At 29.8% G+C, this 20001-nt stretch overlaps 2 protein-coding genes across 2 annotated transcripts; one reads left to right on the top strand and one right to left on the bottom strand.

The window, feature by feature from the left end:
- Positions 1 to 4648: 4648 nt before the first annotated feature.
- On the top strand, positions 4649 to 15083 carry LOC114402681. The gene is made up of 18 exons (XM_028365330.1): positions 4649 to 5075; positions 5164 to 5232; positions 5346 to 5441; positions 5826 to 6067; positions 6199 to 6337; positions 6480 to 6536; positions 6746 to 6880; positions 7570 to 7805; positions 8129 to 8173; positions 8259 to 8333; positions 8706 to 8733; positions 10867 to 11223; positions 11499 to 11693; positions 11832 to 11954; positions 12356 to 12541; positions 13711 to 13844; positions 14479 to 14665; positions 14745 to 15083. The coding sequence occupies exons 1-18, from the start codon at positions 4866 to 4868 to the stop codon at positions 14844 to 14846; spliced, it is 2616 nt and encodes an 871-aa protein (XP_028221131.1). The 5' UTR covers positions 4649 to 4865; the 3' UTR covers positions 14847 to 15083.
- A 3910-nt stretch (positions 15084 to 18993) lies between these two features.
- LOC114401225 lies at positions 18994 to 19592 on the bottom strand. The gene has a single exon (XM_028363687.1). The coding sequence runs from the start codon at positions 19525 to 19527 to the stop codon at positions 19060 to 19062; it is 468 nt and encodes a 155-aa protein (XP_028219488.1). The 5' UTR covers positions 19528 to 19592; the 3' UTR covers positions 18994 to 19059.
- Between the last annotated feature and the right edge of the window lie 409 nt (positions 19593 to 20001).

Here is a 20001-nt window from a genome sequence, read left to right as displayed (position 1 = left end):
AATATTATGTAATTTGGTTGTTTCATTTAAATAGAATATTAATTTTAAAATAAAATAAACTAATAATTTACGGCTTAATTTAATTTAGTTTTATAACTTAAATATGTGTGTATATATATACAAACTAAAAATTATATTATAATTGTGTTTTAATCTAAATTATTTATAATAAGACTTGACAGTTAATATGTACTCTTTTCATTTTCACATAAATAAATAAAAGTATTACTAGAAACATCCACATACACTCACATATGAATATAGAAATATCAAGGGGATTTGACTCAAACTCAAGTCAATTACTAATGTGAGAAATGAAAATTATAAATATAAAATACTAAATATATTTGAATAGTAAAAATTAAAAAAAAAATGTATGACTTTTTATTCATATGACTACCAACAAACTTGTAATTTTAGACATGTATGTATAATTATAATTTAAATGTATATATATTTTTTCTCGTAATTAACATTATTCTAACAGATGTCATCCTATCGCTCTCTGTATTACATATACCTGCGTGTAATTTGTGTTCACTTGAATGTATTAATAGTGTATTTGGTTTTATGCTTGGGCTATAATTTTTCATAATTTGGATAATCTAATAGCTATAGCTTTTACATTTCGAATGTAATTCTTTCATTCTTAACGAGTTTTCAAGCACGCTATTAATTTCTCCCAACACAATATTAATATTATCTTTTTGACTAGATTCACCAGAGTATCTCCTAGCTTGACTCACCAAAATATTTGGTTAGATTGTCATTTTTCAATTAAATTTTGTGCATATATATGGGCGCGTCTCATGTCCCCACTCTAACGTTAGTGTCTCTCATATATATATGTTTAATGTTTTTATACTCTACATTAGTACAGAGATGGCCAATATGCCTAGTTAGTTAGTTATCAAACCAAATAAAAAAATACATTTTTATTCCCCACCCTATAACTATTTAAAAAGAAAAGAAGAGAAAAGAAAAACTATAAATTTCTCTGGTCGATCATTATGTTGCGCTATTTTATCGTTTTAGTATACAATACTGAGTTTCTTGTTTTGCTTTCTCATGATTCTGTCTGGCTTTGGGAGAATGGTGTGAGGTGTCTGGTTTGTGATCTAACAATGTCACTTAGTGGATGCTACTGACCCCAGCTATTGCAATATATGGATTTTCATCAAATGAAAATAAAAGGGTGTTCATCAAATTATATTTGCATGCATGACCATCATCCTGTCACTGAGTGATGACTACTCACGCATGCTTGCTGGGTTAACGTCGTGCTCATGCAACCTGGACATTTACCTAAGTGTGTTTGATAAGTTACTTTAGTTAGTCTATGCTTTATTTTAGTGGCTTATTTAGCTAAAGCATAAATATTTGAATAAAGTTGTTTTTATTAACTCATGACATTTTTTTCATACATTATTTATCCTTATGATACTTTAATAAAATTTCTTAATTGCTGTTTTCTTTAACATTTCACAGTTTATTTAACTATTACAATATTGTTTATACAATGTATTTTTAATCTTAATAAAATATTAATAAGAGTTCAAAATCAACTAAAAACAAAATATATAATTATTTTAAAATATATTTGTATATGTAAAAAAAAATTCATGATGTTTTATATTTATTAGCTAGCAGCTAATTTTAATAATAATTATGTTATTCAGTACAAATAATGTTCACATGAAAATAGATGAAATTAAATTTAACAAAAGAAACTATGCATGATTTTTTTTGTACTTTCTACCAAAAGTATCTTTCACATTTGTTTGAGTTTTTTCTTTAAAACAATATATATAGAGATAGAGGGCGGATCCATATATATTTGTGGATGGACAAATATACTCCCTCATCTCAATAAAGTCACCTATTTAGGTTAAAATTTTATATTTTTCACCCTTAACTTTATATGTTTGTACCCTTTACTTATTTTCATCTGTTATTTTACTACTTATACCTCTTATTTTTATGTGTTTGAACTTCACTTTTCTTATATATTTTTTATTATTTTCTTTACATATTGATTTGAAAGTTTATTTATTTTTATCTTTTCTCCAACAAAATCAGTAGTTTTTTTTTTGTACTTACCTCATATTTTATATTGCACAACTAAGTAATTTGATTCACGGTTTGTTGTTACATTTTGCTTCCTTTATAGATATATCTTGATTAAGCAGTGATAATGTTTTCTTGCAATTTATGATCTTAATATTTATCTTTATCTTTATATATATGATAATTTTTTATTAAATTTTTGTTAAAATACATTGTCCTTACCCCACTGGCCTCGGGTACTAGATTTACTAATTAATATATATATATATATATATATATATATATATATATATAATCAAATTTAAAACATAATACTTGATTTGACATCGAATATATATTGATATAATCTAATAACATCGTTAATGATTCATATTCATGACATGAATTTTTATGAATGAAGCATGTTAATAGATTTATTGTTAACTTTAATCTATTTAAATCCTTCAATAAATGGTTTAAATATAAAATATGTAAACACCTAATTTTATTTAATTTTTCCTATTTTACTTTATCTTTATGCTAATATTTTATTTTTCTTTCTCACATAATCAGATGACTTGGAATTAATGGGTCCAACAACTATTTTTTTTTCCCTTTTTTAACCTTTCCTCTCAATTTCCGTCCAATTGGGTTCACAGAAGCCCGAGTGATCATTTTCTTTCACTTTTGGGATAATTGGATCATCTTTCAGCTCATTCTTTGAGCACTCCTACGTGCACCAAGTGAAATTGTTGGGTGGCATTTTTCCAATTTTACCTTTTTGATTCGTATGAGATGATTCATATTCATACGATGATTCGTATAAGTTCAATTCAAGTTTTTTTTAATTTTTTTTGAAAAATATTTATAATGAATTAATTTAAAATTAATGACCCAAACAAGAATCGAGCCTAACCAACTGAGCTAATGAGTCAATTACATTATAAAATAAATAATGTTGTTATATATAACACTAAAATTTATAATGTATATCTAATGTAAATTTAAATAATAAATTTTGTGACAATTAATTTTGATATAACTCATACGAATTATTTAATCCATATATTTTTTATAAATAAAAAATATTTACTATTACAAAATTTAATATATATTAAATTTTGTAATAGTAGATTTTTTTGAATGCGTAAATGAGTAATTTAACATATTAATAATTAAAAATAAATAAAAATTTAAGGAATTAAAGAAAAACCAAAAAATGAATACGGATGAAATTCATCCGTATAAACATACCGATCAACTTGATTCATATGCTTTATACAGATGAGTTTCATACTTATGGATCAATTTCATCCGTATAATTAATACGGATCAAGTTGATACGTATGTGAAAAATCTGTTTACGGATCACTACTCAGCCAGAAAAAACAACTTATAAAGGAACAACAATCCAAAAACATTTTGGGCATTAAAAAAAATGCTAGGTGCACCAGCAATACCCTCGTTTCTTTTCATAAAATAAAAAACACACAGCAAGAAAAACAAACAAATAAAAATGACAAGGTTATTGAAATAAATAACCAAACTGGAGACGATTTAAAATGATTGTTGCTTAAAATGTTAGGCTTTTGTAATAATCAAACAAAAAGAATATTTAAAATGATTATTACTAATAACTCGTTATTATTGTTATTATTATTTTAAAAAATATTTAATTGAATAATTGTAATCAAATAAAAAAAGAAATTTTAGATGGATTGGATCAATAAGTATGGAAATTTAAAGATTATTTTTTAATTTTAAAAAATTATATTTTTCCTTACCATTTTAAATGACATTTTGATATGACTTTCTAATAGAAATCACTTTTTTTCAAGTTATTTTTTCTTATAATATGATTGTATGCATTTTAGTATCTGTTCACATTCAACTTTTATATTTTTCCTACTACGAATATACAAAATTATTTTCATTCACTCTTCTCTCTAGTTCTCACTGACCAAGCAATTTATATTTTAAAATTCAAAATTATAAAAAAATAAAAGTAAATTAACTTTTAAAATCTATTTTCCTTTGTTATAAAACATGCAAGAACCTTGTTATTTTTCCTCATCTTTTATTCTCTTAACAAGTTTTCTTTTCCCTCCTTTCCCTTGAACCACTTATTTTCTAAATGAATATTATTTTCAATTTTAAATTTATTGTATTTTACCTTCCATCCCTAAATTGATTTTTTTTTTCAAAATATCAACAGCTAAAAATAATTTCATCTATTAATTTAAATTATTTACTTTGAATTTAAAATATAATGATTGTATATCCAAAAATATTTATTTATCATTGCTATTTATTAAAATATTTATTTAATATTATTATTTATTACAATATCATTTATATATTAAAAAGATACTAGAATACCAGTTATATAAAATTAAATATTTATTATATATGATATAATATAAAATCTAAAACTACTAATTTTAAATAAACAAAAAATATATGTCCACATGCGTCTTAAATCTTAATTTATGAAAATGCCTTATCCTTTTGCTTTTATAATAAGATAATAAGATATGATAATAATTTAAATTTGAGTTTTTCATTTAATTTAATTACACAATAAAAAAAAAAGAAAAAACGAAAAACCCTTTCGTTTCGTCTTCTCCAAATCCGGTTGAATATTCAATTCATACTCTGCTTCTCAACTTTCTTCCCCTTTCCTTCACTTGCTTACTCCCATTCGCAAACCCTAACGGCCAACGCAGCAAGTTGAATTTTCAGAATCGATTCGTCCAAGTTTGATTCGAAGCAAAAAGAAGCGAAATTGGAGTTTTAGGGAAAGAAGAAGGGAAAAAAAAATGGCGTACGGTGGTGCAGGTCCCGTAGGTGGTTCGGGTTCGGCATCGACAATAAAGCAAGTCAAATTGGAGAGAGAAAGCGAACTGAGAATAGAAGTTGGTAACGACGCACCTCTTCGCCTTCGACTCCTTAACGGCACTGCTGAGATTTTTGGCACCGAGCTTCCACCCGAAATCTGGCTCAATTTTCCTCCCAGGCTCAAGTTTGCTGTAATCTCTTTTATATCCGCATTGCTGTTACATTTACATGTCTATTTTCTTCTTTTTATAAGAAAAATGTTTTTTTTTCTTCTTTCAGGTGTTTACTTGGTATGGTGCAACCATTGAAATGGATGGTGCTACTGAAACTGATTATACTGCAGATGAGGTAAGCCAACGTAACCGCCCTATTGCGTGCATTCTTTCTGTCAAACTTATTGGTAAGACAAAAAGAAAAACTTGGGATATCACTGATGAGGAGATTGCAACTTTTTGATGCAGACTCCAATGGTTAGTTATGTAAATGTCCATGCTGTGCTAGATGGAAGAAGAAGTCGTGCTAAAGCCTCATCACCAGATGATTCTGGTTCTTCTCAGGTATTTTTGGTGTGTATCTTGATTAGTTGACTGGATGGTTGACATCAAGGTTTTAAATTGCGGCCACGGTTATGTCACTTTCCTTTATATTGCGGGAAATTGCAGAAAATTCCAGCTCATTTGTTGCAGCTGAAATCGCAGTTGCAGACATATTTTTAAAACCTTGTGACATATAAGTTGGCGTGAAAAGTGTTGTTGTTACTTCTGTATATGGCTTATAATTTTTAATGTTAACATGAACTGTGGAAAATAATGCTTTTACGTAAATTGTGCTGAGAGACTTGAAAGCTTGTGATTTTATCATAGATTGTCATGTTGTTACTTTCTTTCATTTGTAAGCTCTAAAGCTTGTGGTATGTGAATTTTGTGAATTTGGTTGGTCAGGGCCCTAGGGTCATTGTTGTAGGACCTACTGATTCTGGAAAGAGTACCTTGTCGAGGATGCTTCTTAGTTGGGCAGCTAAACAAGGTTGGAAGCCTACCTTTGTTGATCTGGATATTGGCCAAGGGTCTATAACAATTCCTGGATGCATTGCTGCCACTCCAATTGAAATGCCCATTGATCCTGTGGAAGGCATTCCACTTGAAATGCCTCTTGTTTACTATTATGGGCACGCGACTCCTAGGTGATTAGTGATGTAACTTCTATTTTAAGTTGGCAACATTATATAAATTTTCATTGGTTTGAACTTTTGAAATCATTGGTAGCAAATGAAGGAAATGAAAATCCAATCACCAAACGTATTTGTTTTTGCAGTAACAATGTAGAATTGTATAAAGTGCTTGTTAAGGAGCTTGCAGGGATGATTGAGAGGCAATTTACTGGAAATGCTGAATCTAGAGCTTCAGGCATGGTGATAAATACTATGGGATGGATAGAGGGTGTAGGCTATGATGTAATTGGTCTTTGAACTTTAGCTTATTGTTAAATTGATCACTATTCAGACATTTAACTCACTGCTAATTATGATTAGTATTGATTATAGTGTTCTATCCTCTCACTCCTTTTTTTTTCTGTGCATGTGTATTCTGTTGCAGTTGCTCTTGCATGCAATTCGTACATTCAAGGCCAATGTTGTCTTGGTTTTGGGTCAGGTATATGCCTTGTATATATACTATATACTATATTTAACATGTGCATCATTGCATCTTCCACATTAGTTATGCATTGAAACTTGAAAGCCAGTTCCAATGATCCTCACTATCATATTTTTTTGAATATCATACTTTCCTTATGCATAGTTGTTAATTCTTGCCTTCTGTAGAAGCTCAGTGACTCAGGCTTTGCTTTGAATTCCTTGTAGGAAAAACTGTGCAGCATGCTCAAAGATGTGCTCAAGAGTGAGCCCAAAGTAGACGTAGTTAAACTTCAGAGGTCAGGTGGAGTTGTATCTAGGAATGCAAAAGTCCGTCAGAAGGCCAGAAGTTATAGGATAAGGGTAAACCTACTTGTCCATTTTTGAATATCTTCTACACGTGTTTACCATATCTTGATATTTTCCCTCTGTTTTTTCATTTTAGAGGATTTCAATTTAAACTATGAGAATCTGTTGTCTGTTGGCACTTGTTCTGCTGAATTTATTTGTTAATATAGGAGTATATTATTTGTCTTAGGCCTCGATTCATCTGCATTGCAAATTATAGCCCAACAGTTAATGATAGAGGGATGGTTTTTTTTTTATTATCGAAGTGCTGATAAATAGATAGGATAAAAAATGATTCGTGTTGAGTAACAAAAACTGGTGGATCAGAATGACTATAAGTAATGGATTGTCTATTCTGGAAGATTTGAAAAATATAAATGAAAAAACAGATGTGAATTTGAGTGAATGGTTTAACTGTCAACATAAAACTGTTGGCACTTCTTTTCTTTTTATCTTGAAATTTGTGGACTTAATATTTATGTGGCCTTAATTGCTGTTTAAAAGCATATTTTTGTGCAATCTAAAAACTACATTGACAGTAGATCACTTTTACGATATGGACAATTTGTTTATTAGCCTTGGGGGTGTAGTATGTTGAGGGTTTTCTTTTCTCTCCTCCCCCCCCTGACACTCTTAACACTCAAAATTTCCCGTTCAACTATTTATGGCCTAATGGAACTTGCTGCCATCTGATTTTGACTCAGGAATACTTCTATGGCCTTTCAAATGATCTTTCTCCACATTCTAATATTGCAAATTTTAGTGATTTGTTTGTTTATCGAGTTGGTGGTGGGCCACAGGCCCCACGCTCAGCCTTGCCCATTGGAGCAGAACCTGCTGCAGATCCAACAAGAGTTGTACCTGTAAATATAAATCGTGATTTGCTCCATTTAGTCCTTGCTGTTTCATTTGCCAAGGAACCTGATGAGATCATTTCCAGGTAACTATAATTCTTTTTATGATCAAGTTTTATAATTCTAATTTTAAGAATTTTTTATCGAGCCCGGTGAGTTTGATCCATGTATTTTTGGTTGTTGTAAAGTGAAGAAAGCATGTGTGTTCTTTTATGAATACTCAAATTTTTGCATATAAGACCTCCATTCTCTAACTTCTTTTTGTGGGCTTCATTTTGATGTTCATTATCCTAGTTTTAAAATAGGAAATTACTTTTAAGACTCAGAATATTATGTCCCCCTTTTCCATTCCTGGTTTCATACAAGTATACCTCTTGGCTCTTACCATGTCGTGTCTTTTCTGGTGCAGCAATGTTGCTGGGTTTATTTATGTAACAGACGTTGACATTCAGAGGTTTGTATCGTTAGATTTCATTAATCATTTTATTTTACTGTTTGTGAGGAACGTTTGCATTTCTAACTTGATTTGTAAATTACAGAAAGAAGATAACATATCTTGCTCCATCTGCTGGAGAACTTCCAAGCAAGTATTTGATAATGGGATCCTTGACATGGCTTGAAACATGAGCTAATGAACAGTTTTGTACTGGAAAATCTCGCTAAATTCGTTGCTCTGGTTTGTGTCGTGATCAAATGTAAATACTAAATGTAGTTTACAACACTGTTGTGATGGGGATTGTTTGTCGTAGTGAGAGAGGCTGACCTTTGTAACGGAATATCTAATATTCTGATTTAAAATCTTATTATACTCGTTGAGTAGCAAGTTACTTATGATTCTTGAAGTTGAACTACAATTGTATGACGTACTATATCTTAACAGCAGAACTGGGCAACACATGCTGCATAAAACTGTAACTCAGGGAATGACCATTTGTTTACGTTGGGAGTGGATTATCTCACAAATATGACTAGTCCAACTTTAAATCCTGTGTCCGTGTCGTGATAGACAATCTTGTTATTTTAAATTTTAACATGCGAGGATCTTTATAACAACTTTAAATTCTGTATCGATTAGTTTATTTTGTGAATGAGGAAAAAAAAATATTACACTTTTTTTTGGAGTTTTAAAAAGGACGAAGTTTAAGTACAATTTTTTAGTACTTATATTACTGTTTTTTTAATTGAAAATAGATGTTTTCATTTTTTTATTATTGTCAAATTGTATAGATTATTGAGGGAAAATTTCAATCGGCTCGAATATTAATTTAATCCACGTAAGTTTTCGTTTTTTTATTTTGTTCATAAGTTTTTTTTCTAAGTTTGTGTTTTTAACTTTATATATATATATATATATATATATATATATATATATATATATATATATATATTAATTTTTATACATATATTTTTTTATAAGAAGGAATCGTACTCTACATAAAATATTAGTAGGGGTGTTTACCGTAAATTTTTGGCGTAAAATTAGTCTGAACTAAACAAAAAAATTATGAGATGTGGTTTGATTCAATTTAGATTATTTATCAAATCTGAACTAAATTAAACTAATTTTTTTTATTTGGTTAGGTTTAATTTTTTTATTTTAAAATTTTGTTAGTGAATATTTAAAAAATACTTTAAAAGTTTATTATGAATAAAACTTATTAATAACTATAAATAGACTAATGAACTATAAAAGTTTTCACCATTAAACTTAAAGCAAAGAAATAATTATTTTCAAGTTAAATAATAAATCATTCAACTCAAACCTAAAAATATTACGAAATATTCATTATATTTACCTTCAACCATAAAAACTTATAAAAGTAGGCATCTAACAACAAAACACAAATTATAACAATTGTCTAAAACTACAAAAACTTAAAATAGATCTACAACACAATAATAGATTTTCAAGAACAACATAACACAAAAGCATCAATTGGCAAGAGTTGTATCCTATATAAAATACAGCATAATCAAGTACCGCGTGCCAAACCACAAATTGAATTGCACAATTTGGGAATAAATAAACCAAACTAAACCAAACACCTTTGGTTTTTTTGTGATTTTTGACTCTTTTTTTACCGATTTTTAATTTTACACTCAATTTTATTCAATTCTAAACACCCATAACATTTCCCATGTGTTTGTTGATGCTTTTATCATTGTAGATTCTAGTAAACTAAATTAAGTTGTGTTAAATAAAACATTCATTAGAAAATTGATAATAATTTACACATATCGTGTTAAAAAAATTAACCAAATAAAGAATTTAGTTCAATTGATTAAATAATTTAACTAAATTCTTTATTTCATTTATTTTTTTAGCTAGATCTAATTTCATTAATACAAATAAATTTAATTTTATTGAACTCTAAAATAAGTTTATCTAGTAGAAAAGATTTTAATTAGTTGAACTTTTACAGTTCTAAGAGTTATTTAATGCTCCTATTTTTTAAAAGTTTATATACTAATATAATTTTTGACGATCAAATCAACATAATCTGGAAGAGAAATTAGTTTATAAATAATAATATATATTCATTGATTGAACGTAAATAATGTTAAATAATACTCTTTTCTTCAAGTCATGTCACATGTATTTCTTATTAAAAATCATATTATCATAAAAATACATGTATTTCTTTTAAAAAAGTAATTTTATTTAAACTTCATAGGATTTTTTTTATAATCATATTATTAATATGGAATATCAAAAAATCTAATTAATTATATTAACTATTTTTAGTAAGATTTTTAAATATGGAATATCAAAAAATCTAATTAATTATATTAACTATTTTTAGTAAGATTTTTCCCTTCTCACCAAATTGGTGAACCCAAAATATTACTTAAAAAATTAATTTATTACTACTCGAACTAATAATTTTTTATAAACTAAGTAAGATTAATATATCTAGTAAAATTCTCTATCAAAAAACAATTATATATTAAGATTCGAATTTGACATAAATGATTAGGCTAAAAATTTATTTAAAAACTATAGAAGTATTTAAGATATTGTTAAAAACTTTTGAATCCTATAGGTAACCTATATGAAAATTTAAAGAAATTAAACAAAAGTAAAATTAAGCTAAATATAAAGTATTTTTTTGTTTGGTAGAAGCATCGTCTATCCAATCCATTTAGCAATCTGAGATTCCATTTTCTCCGTTGTTCCCAATGGAAATGGATTCCCTTCCCAACGGCAACAACACCGCCGGAACCCCGATCTCCGCCACCGCCACCGCCACCGCCAACCCCGCGCCGCCTCAGTCGTCGAACCTTCCTCAACTGACGGAGTCTCTGAAGCTGGAGCACCAGTTCCTCAGGGTCCCTTTCGAGCACTACAAGAAAACCCTCCGTGCCAACCACCGCGCCGTCGAGAAGGAGATGTCCGCCGTCATCTCCGGCGTCACCGAAGCCGCCGCCGCCGACCTGTCCCCCGACGACGCCGTCAACCACCTTAACTCCCTTGTCTGCCGCTTGCAAGGGCTCAAGAGAAAGGTATCTGCTGACCTAACTTCTTGATTTGATTTTCGATTCATCTTGTGATGCTTAATTTCTTTTTCTTTGCAGGGTTTCTATTCGTTCGATTTTTTATTTGCAGTGCTCAGTGTAATGTGGTTACTATGTGTAGTTATGATATATAGCATGCTTCATGGTTAATTTTGTTCTGATTACTAAGTTTCGTTTGTTGTTAAGTATTAACTATTGCGTAATTGGAGATTTATATCCCTCTTTATGACGATCTTGATTTGTATTTTGTGAAAATATGTAAGTTGGAGGAAGGAAGTCGGGCAGAGCATTTGCAAGCGCAGAAGTGTAGGGTGCGTCTCGATCACTTAGAATCTGCTGATGCAGAAAATATGTCAGAATGGAATAACACTCGCATGAAGCGGATTCTTGTTGATTACATGTTGAGGATGTCATACTATGACACTGCAGTGAAACTTGCCAAAAGCAGCAACTTGCAGGTAAGGAATGTGGTGGTTGTATTGTATGTGGATGCTGGCAATATTTTGCTCCTTTTGGTTTTTCTGTGTTATAGTTTGAAATGCGCATTTTGTTTCATATTGCTTCTAACAATAATATCATTTGTGCTGGTGCATCAGGATCTTGTTGATATTGATGTATTCCAAGAAGCAAAAAAGGTTATTGATGCTTTGCAAAATAAGGATGTTGCACCCGCCCTAGCATGGTGTGCTGATAACAAATCAAGGCTGAAGAAGTCTAAGGTTCATACTGCTGTTTGATCTTGTTAATCGTAGCTGCACCATGCTCATAGCTTAGGCTTTTGGGTTTATTTGGTTCTAAAGTCTAGGTAATATGCGTTTCTTTTAATGCATTTAAAATTGGAAATCATCCAAGACTTACTGCAACCGTAGAATATATTCATATATAAGAGAGTGATAACCACTGGATTGGTCAAATATAAAAAACATGTCTTAAGTCTGTTTAAAATTTGAAAATAAAAATAAAATTATAAACTAATGCAAACCCAGACATTCTCAAATATCCCCAAGTACCTCTAGAGTTTCTCATAGGATGGCACTTGTTAAGAATAAATGCATAAATCACAATCAAGGCATCAAATCATATTTTCTATTATTAATTTCTAGTGGTTTAATGACGACAGAGCAAAATGGAATTCCAGTTGAGACTTCAAGAGTTCATAGAATTAGTAAGAGCTGAGAACAATTTGAGAGCTATCACATATGCTAGGAAATATCTTGCGCCATGGGGAGCCACCCACATGAAAGAATTACAGCGAGTCATTGCTACACTAGCTTTTAAAAGGGATACTGAATGTAGCACATACAAGGTGAGCACTCCTTGTGTTTGAGTGTTTCTGTGCATTAATTTTATAATCACTTTTAATGCAATAGTGTTGGGAATTAGGATTGTATTCATATTCTTTGTTGTCAGAATTGTAGAATTTGTAATTAGAATTACAACTTGGGATCCTTCAGTAAGCTTAAGCTAGTGACTTGTCACTGTTGGCTATGAATTGTGTCTGTGTTGCACAAATCAATGCTCCTCTGTATTATCAGCATGGATGATTCTGTGATTCAGTATCACCCCACTGTTATTTTATATTTCCCCCCTATCCGCTAATTTTCATCTGAGGATTCAAAGGGGCAGAAAGGCTTGAATTGTTATATGAAAGGAATTGAAAGGGTGTTGTATATTACACGTTGTTCCTTTCTCTGTTTTCATTTGGAGGGACAGGAACCTGTTGTTGACATCTGCAAACCAGTCATTCGACTCTCTGTTTGGTTGTTCTAGTTTTGAGTGCATTTTTGGTTCTTCCGGTTCTGGGTGTTCACAGTTACTCTGAAATGGTTTATCTATATTGAAATTAGGACTTTTGAGCTTTACTTATGACATATGACTCATGATGGTTTTATCTTCTATGATATTAATGGAGTTCTCAATTTTCATAAGTGATATGTGGCATTTAAGAATGTATTTGATTATTGACTTGATGCTGAATTCATGATTCAAAAATTGAACAATTGATTCTTGACGAGATTTGCAACTTGATACCTATGTTTGTGTCAATAAGACAGTTAAAGAATTTAGACTGGAAGGTGGAGTGGTTTCATTTTTTTTGTTTTGTTAAAACATTACCTTCGTTGTAAAAGAGCATGCTTCAAGTTTATCTACTTCGCTCCAAAGAAAAGAAATGGCTTTTACCCTGCACGTCTTATGTAATTCATGGTCAAGAAAAGTAGTTCCTCTACTGATTAGATAAAAAACAAGAACAATTATTTGCATGAGTTTTTATTTTCTTCTGATCTCCTATTGAAGAAAATTTTCATGCCTGTTATATTTCCAACAAAGTCTATCAAACATGATATTGGTGAAACTGTATTAATACTTTCTTCTTTGCTAGAATTTTTGCTTGATATTGCATCTTTGTCTATTTTTGAGAAGCTGCTATTTCAGCACTAAAATGTTGGGAATTTTCTTTTGCATAATATTTTACAGGTTTTATTTGAAGCTAAGCAATGGGATTATCTAGTGGACCAATTCAAACAGGAGTTCTGCAAGTTATATGGCATGACTTTAGAGCCCTTGCTCAATATCTATCTGCAAGCTGGCCTTTCTGCTCTCAAGACACCGTATCCTTTAACAACTTAAACTGTAGATTATCATCTAGAAACTTTTTTTTTTTCTAAAATGTTTACATACCTATAATTGAAACACCCCTTCCACCCTTTTCAAAAAATCTTAAAACCACTTGGACTTTCCGTATCCTTTTGAGGGAGTTAATGGAATATAGCGGTTTGTCTATTAATTTAAATTCCTTTGATTGGAGTGGTTCACTTTTTATTCAGGTATTTTAAAACCCTCCATATTTGAAAGTTCAAAGCCATTTATTGTATGAAATGTCATATTTGTCAGTGATAATCTCCTGCCTTGAGCCTTTATGTAGCAATTCTTGATAATCGTAAATTATTTTGTACCGTATAGCTATCATTTTTCTCTGGCAACTAGGTACACTTGAATTAACTTTTATAGGGTAATTCTCTAGATCCGTTATTACCATTCCCATAAATCATTCAAAGTATGGTTCCTGCCGCTTGTGCTTCTCATTTTTAGCTCTTGTTAATTTGTTATGGATGATTTTAAAGCTCATACTTATAATACTAAAACCTCTTTACTTGTAAATTTGATTGGTTCTCATTCCAACTGTGTTCGTGCATGCATTGTCACAGCTAACTCTATTGAGATATGTTCCTTGACCTGATAAAGATATTGTTACGAGGATGATTGCACAAAAGAGGACCCCTTATCACAGGAGGCTTTCCGCACACTAGCCATGCCATTACCATATTCAAAGCAGCATCACTCTAAGCTTGTTTGCTATATAACTAAGGAGTTAATGGACACTGAGAACCCGCCGCAAGTCTTGCCCAATGGATATGTTTATAGCACTAAGGTCCCTGTTATTTTAGATATTCTTTTAGATGTTCCATGTATAAAGCATATTTTGTTTATTATTTTTTGCTCCTTTGCAGGCTCTTGAAGAGATGGCGAAGAAGAATAATGGTAGAATCATCTGCCCAAGGACGGGTTTAGTTTGCAGCTACACAGAACTGGTCAAGGCATATATTTCATAAATCTACATACTTGCCTTGGCTTCAATCTTCCATGGCTGTCTGATTGTAATGTTTTGGGAAAATACTTTCATGGGCTTCCCGTTGTTACGTCCATTCTTTTACCTGTGTTCCGGTGCTAACTTACTTGTACATATGTAAAGATGTTTTCAATTGTCACTGGGATATGACGTAAACATGTGCATACATTGATTTGTATTTTACGTGTGTTTGGTTTTCCGTGAAAATTGATTTTAGATATATTTTTGAATGTTTCTTTTCATGTTAGAGAAAAATTCATAATTAATTATGAATTGAAACAACCTAACTTTTGTATTGGATCTAAAATTTTGTATTAAATTTTATAATTAAAACATTCAAACATAAATTATATCATTTCAAAATTAATTTTAACAATGTCTATTTTAATACACACAAATTATTGCAATGAAATTCTGTCAGCCGTGGTTTGAACATACCACGTAGAGGGATTTCAATCTTAAATAACATTTATGTTATATTAGTCTTACATGCACACACAACGATGCCTAGGAAATTTCTTCCTCCACCTCCCATTATTTGAAAAAATAGGTGAATAAACAAATTTGCCCCTCACCCTTTTAACTTAACCTTGGCTTTTTCTTTCTTTTCGGATAGCTTGATTTGGATTGTGTTTTGTTGTATTTGGACCAAGTTATTCGTAACAAGAATCTTCACTTTTTCCTTTTCTTTTGTATATTTTTTGTAATACATCCAGATAGCTTGATCCGGATTGTTGTTTGGACAAGCTATTCTTAATTGGACAAGGTAATCTCGAAATGTATTCCAAATTGCATGATCTGTAACATTTGAAATTTTACGGATCATGCAATCCAAAATACATTTATGGATCGTCTTATCCAATTACGGTTTGATTATTCTAGAATAATGTAAATGAATCCAAAAATTTATTTTGGATTGACTAATCCATAACATTACAATAAATTACGGATTAGTCAATCCATAACATATTTTTGGATTGATTTGCATTATTATGGATCAATCTATCCATAATTGTAATTAGCAAATTGAAATGAAAATAGAGTATCCATTAAAATAGTTTGACTATAAGCCTAGGCGAATTTGTATGTGGATATGAATGAATGTCTAAGTATTATAATACATACATATTGCTCCATACCTATTCTCGTGCCTTCTACAAACACATAATAGACACAAAACACAATCATATAATTTTATAATTATATATTTACAAGGAGAATTTGTACATATTATATTCATTTCCAACCTTCTAGTGAAGCAAATGAAAAAATACTACACTGGATTGACTAATCCAAAATTTTAAAACAATAGCTCTGGATTTCCTATTATGGAATATAATATAATTTCTGGATCAGGGAATCCAAAAGTGTTGTTTAGAAGTTACAGATTAGTTGATACAAGAAACAAAAACACTCAATTCAATCAAAATAGTTCAGAATTATTATTGCACAATTTCAGATTGATTGATCTGGACTAATTAACAAATAGAAATAATTTCTGGATCAATAAATTTGTACTCATACAATAACAAATCCAGATTATCTAATCCAAAAATGTTATATTTTTGGATTATTTGATCCGATATTATTATTATACTATGCTGGATTGATTGATTCGGATTTGTATAACTGTGCAAGTGAACCTAAGCAACCAAAATGCTTACACGGAATGAACACAACAATGTTTCAGGCATGGAGAAGTGAGGAAAACAAGCTATGGACAACTCAGGAAGACAAGGTTAGTATGGCCATTTTGAAAAATTGGGATGTGCAAGAAGTAAAAGCCCAATGCCTATTTTCCCTCATTCTCAACAATAGAAAAATGATTGAATTTGAAGGCCCAGTTAGTTCATTCTGAATAGTTTATGCTAGCCCCTCTGTTATACAGAAGACGGAGAAAGCTCATTAAAAATTATCAAAATTTTATATAAGTATAACCTTTCTGTTATGAGCTAGAATGATTCGTTTACTCTTTTAGTAATATATTTTATTCTCAGACAAACCAATATAGAGGTTTAAATCAGTTTATTTGATTATTAAATGATATCTAAATATCTAACCCTCAAATTCAATTTTTTATCAATTAGGGGGGTGTCTTTGATTAGTTAAGCAAAACAGCATATTGTGTTCCACGGGCTAAAATTTTGAGATTCACCAAATTTATGTAAAAGAAGTCAAAGTGTAATGTTTGTATTGCCATATAACAGGGAATGAAACAATAACTACATCCACCATAATATTCATTCATAAATCATATTAGATGGATATATATATTGTAAACTAGATTTAGAAGCATTCAACAATAATGATCCCAAATTTCCCTTTTATCCCATTTCAGATTATCCCAACTGTGATATATACCATCTTCTCTGGCAGACCAATAGATGCGTTGATGATCACCTTCTAGGCCAGGTATATACACACTGAATTCAGCACACTTGTTCCATTTCAATAGACCATTATGTGTATCAAAATTAAGCAATTTAACGTAAGGCTCTCCTCGTTTAATTTCGATTTGAGTCTTTTGGAAGTCGCTAAGGAAGTATAACTTTGTTGGGCTTGGGGGCAAGTCATTGGAAATGGAAATGGCGAGTATGTTGATGTTTATATGAAAATGGTCAGAGTCAAGAAACGGTGGAAGAGAATCACAAAAAACTGAACTACTGAAACACACTGCAAGAAAAAGCAAAATGGAAACATGGCTTGAAGTTGACATTTTCTTTGTATTTTTTGTGTTCTCTACTACTCAACCTTCTATTATATATGTGTATGAAAAATAATAAAGTGGTTTTTTAAAAAAGTAACTTACCTTTATAATTAATTAAAAAATTCATAAAAATAGAAACGGATCCATTGATTTTAAAAAAGATAACTTAACTATATAATTAATTTAAAAATTCATAAAAAAATTGATTGTTTTAAGAAAAAAGTAACTTAATTTTATAATTAATTTTTTTTCAAATTGAAATTAAATTAATTAAGATACAATTTATCATTTTTAATAGTAGTCAGTGTCTTTTTCACCTAAAATTGAATTAATTAAGTAAAAGTTACCAATTTTTAAAGGTAATTGAATTAATAATTATATGAATTAGTACTAACCAAATTAATTATGAGATTAATTTTTATCAGAATTAATTTGATTAAAATTAAGATGGTAACTTATATTATCATTAATTTAAATTTAAATAAAAAAGAAAATTTATATCACAATTAATTTTATTACTCTTAAGAAAGTTAATGTGTGTAGTCATTAATATAATTTGTACCACATTTAATTCAAGTAAAAAAAAAGGTAACTTATATTTAAATGAATTGCAATTTTTGCGTAAAAACTTAATAAAACAAACATATGTTTTACTGGAATAAAACAAAGTGCTAAAAGATATACATAAGGAAAATATTATTCTGTTTAGAAATATATAATAAAAATATGTTTTCTTTATATATTTTTTTCACTCTCTCCGACACAATGAAAATATAAGTTTGTTACGTATTTTGTCAACAAAATCATTTTTCATAAAAAGAATATTTCTAAAGAAAATAAAAAGATTTAAAGCATACATGAACAATGTAACAAATCTGGTAGTCAGAATAACAACACCCAAATAGCAATAATGTGTAATATATATCACAAGAATCAAATTGCTGTTTTCTCCCACTTCACATCATCGCAACTGTGATATAAAATGAGAACACAGTGAATTCCATACACTTCTTGCATTAAATCACTTGCCATTTTACTTTGTGTGTGTGAAACTGTGATTTAATAAATTTAAAATAGCCAACTATTTAAATTCATTTTGCATGTCAGTGTTTATCTATATATACTTGTCTTTCAATTATTCTCTATGTTTTATTGATTTTTTTTTTTATTGTTAATTTAACGTTTTCCATCGTAGTCCTACAGCAATCTTGGCTGCTAACATATATTGATTCCTTTTTTATATATATATGCAACCGTTAATTATATAGACAACCCTTTCATTTTTATATTACCAATTTTAAGCCAATGATTTACTATGCAACAATTTGCTTATTTAAAGAAATTCTTGTTAATTAACCACGTTAACAAAAGTTTTATTTCTTAGAATGGTAATTTCCTGCATAAATTTAACCTGGTAATGCAATAGGGAGAAGGAAATATCTTATATATTTATTGGTAATACAGAAGCTGAAAGCATTATTTGAACTAATTAATTACAAGCTTGGTTATTCCAAGTTTTCCTTTTCTCCCAGTTGTTGTTATCCCAACTATGAAACACACCATCTGGTTTGACTAACCAATAGATCTTTTGATGACCTCCTTCCATGGTAGGATCATATGCATAGAAAATCACACACAATACATCCCAATACATTAGAATGACTTTGCGATCAAAATTGGCGAGTTTAGTGAAAGGCTTTCCGGGATGCAAATAGATTCGAGTTTCTCCGTAGTTGTAAAAGAAGAACACTGGTGGGTCGTTAGGGGACATACCACTAGCAATGGAAAGAAACAATATGTTGATGTTTGTGTCGTTTGATGAAAGGTGGTAATTGCTTGGAATTGCAGACCTATTCAGAGAAGAAGATTCAGAACAATCTGCATTGATTAATAAACACATGGTTAGAAGAAACAAGAGGGAAACATGGTGGATTGATCTACACATTGTTTTTCTCATCTTAATTTCACTTCACCAATTGATATCGTATTCTCTCTCACTCAACATTTATACACCCAGTCACCAACACATAATTAGCAGCTAAATTTTAAAATAGTTGATTAATTTGAGTACCTTACATTTAAAAGCCTTGCATCTAAACGTATATGAATTATCCTATATTTATTTATTTAGAATTTACTGATGGTATAAAGACTTAATTTTGATCCTAGGAGCATTTCTTTGAAATAAAGATTTTATTATTTTATATTTTTATTAAAAAAAAACTAAAAAATATTAGTTGTTATTTAAAAGGGAAATATTTTTGGAAAATTTATCTTGGCATTGACAACAATCTATAAAAGTGCTAGTGAATTTAACTTTGATTCATTATGGTTGTAACAAGTTTAATATATTTCCATAGAATTTAAGTTAAAATCTATATAGTAGCATTTTACTGCAATAACAATAATTTTTTACTTTCCATCACTCCTT

Source organism: Glycine soja, chromosome 20 (genome assembly GCF_004193775.1).
Source record: "Glycine soja cultivar W05 chromosome 20, ASM419377v2, whole genome shotgun sequence".
Classification (NCBI taxonomy): Eukaryota; Viridiplantae; Streptophyta; class Magnoliopsida; order Fabales; family Fabaceae; genus Glycine; species Glycine soja.
Note: the sequence above shows the minus strand (reverse complement) of the source record. Positions and strands in the feature narration are given on the sequence as shown.

What these genes read in the sequence shown, in the direction of transcription:
- LOC114401225 (XM_028363687.1), bottom strand. Translation starts at nt 19,527, where the DNA reads ATGAGAAAAACAATGTGTAGATCAATCCACCATGTTTCCCTCTTGTTT.
- LOC114402681 (XM_028365330.1), top strand. Translation starts at nt 4,866, where the DNA reads ATGGCGTACGGTGGTGCAGGTCCCGTAGGTGGTTCGGGTTCGGCATCG. An exon ending in GTGTCGTGATAGACAATCTT is followed by an intron (nt 8,734 to 10,866) that starts GTTATTTTAAAT and finishes CAATCCATTTAG; the next exon opens with CAATCTGAGATTCCATTTTC. An exon ending in CAAGGCTGAAGAAGTCTAAG is followed by an intron (nt 11,955 to 12,355) that starts GTTCATACTGCT and finishes TAATGACGACAG; the next exon opens with AGCAAAATGGAATTCCAGTT.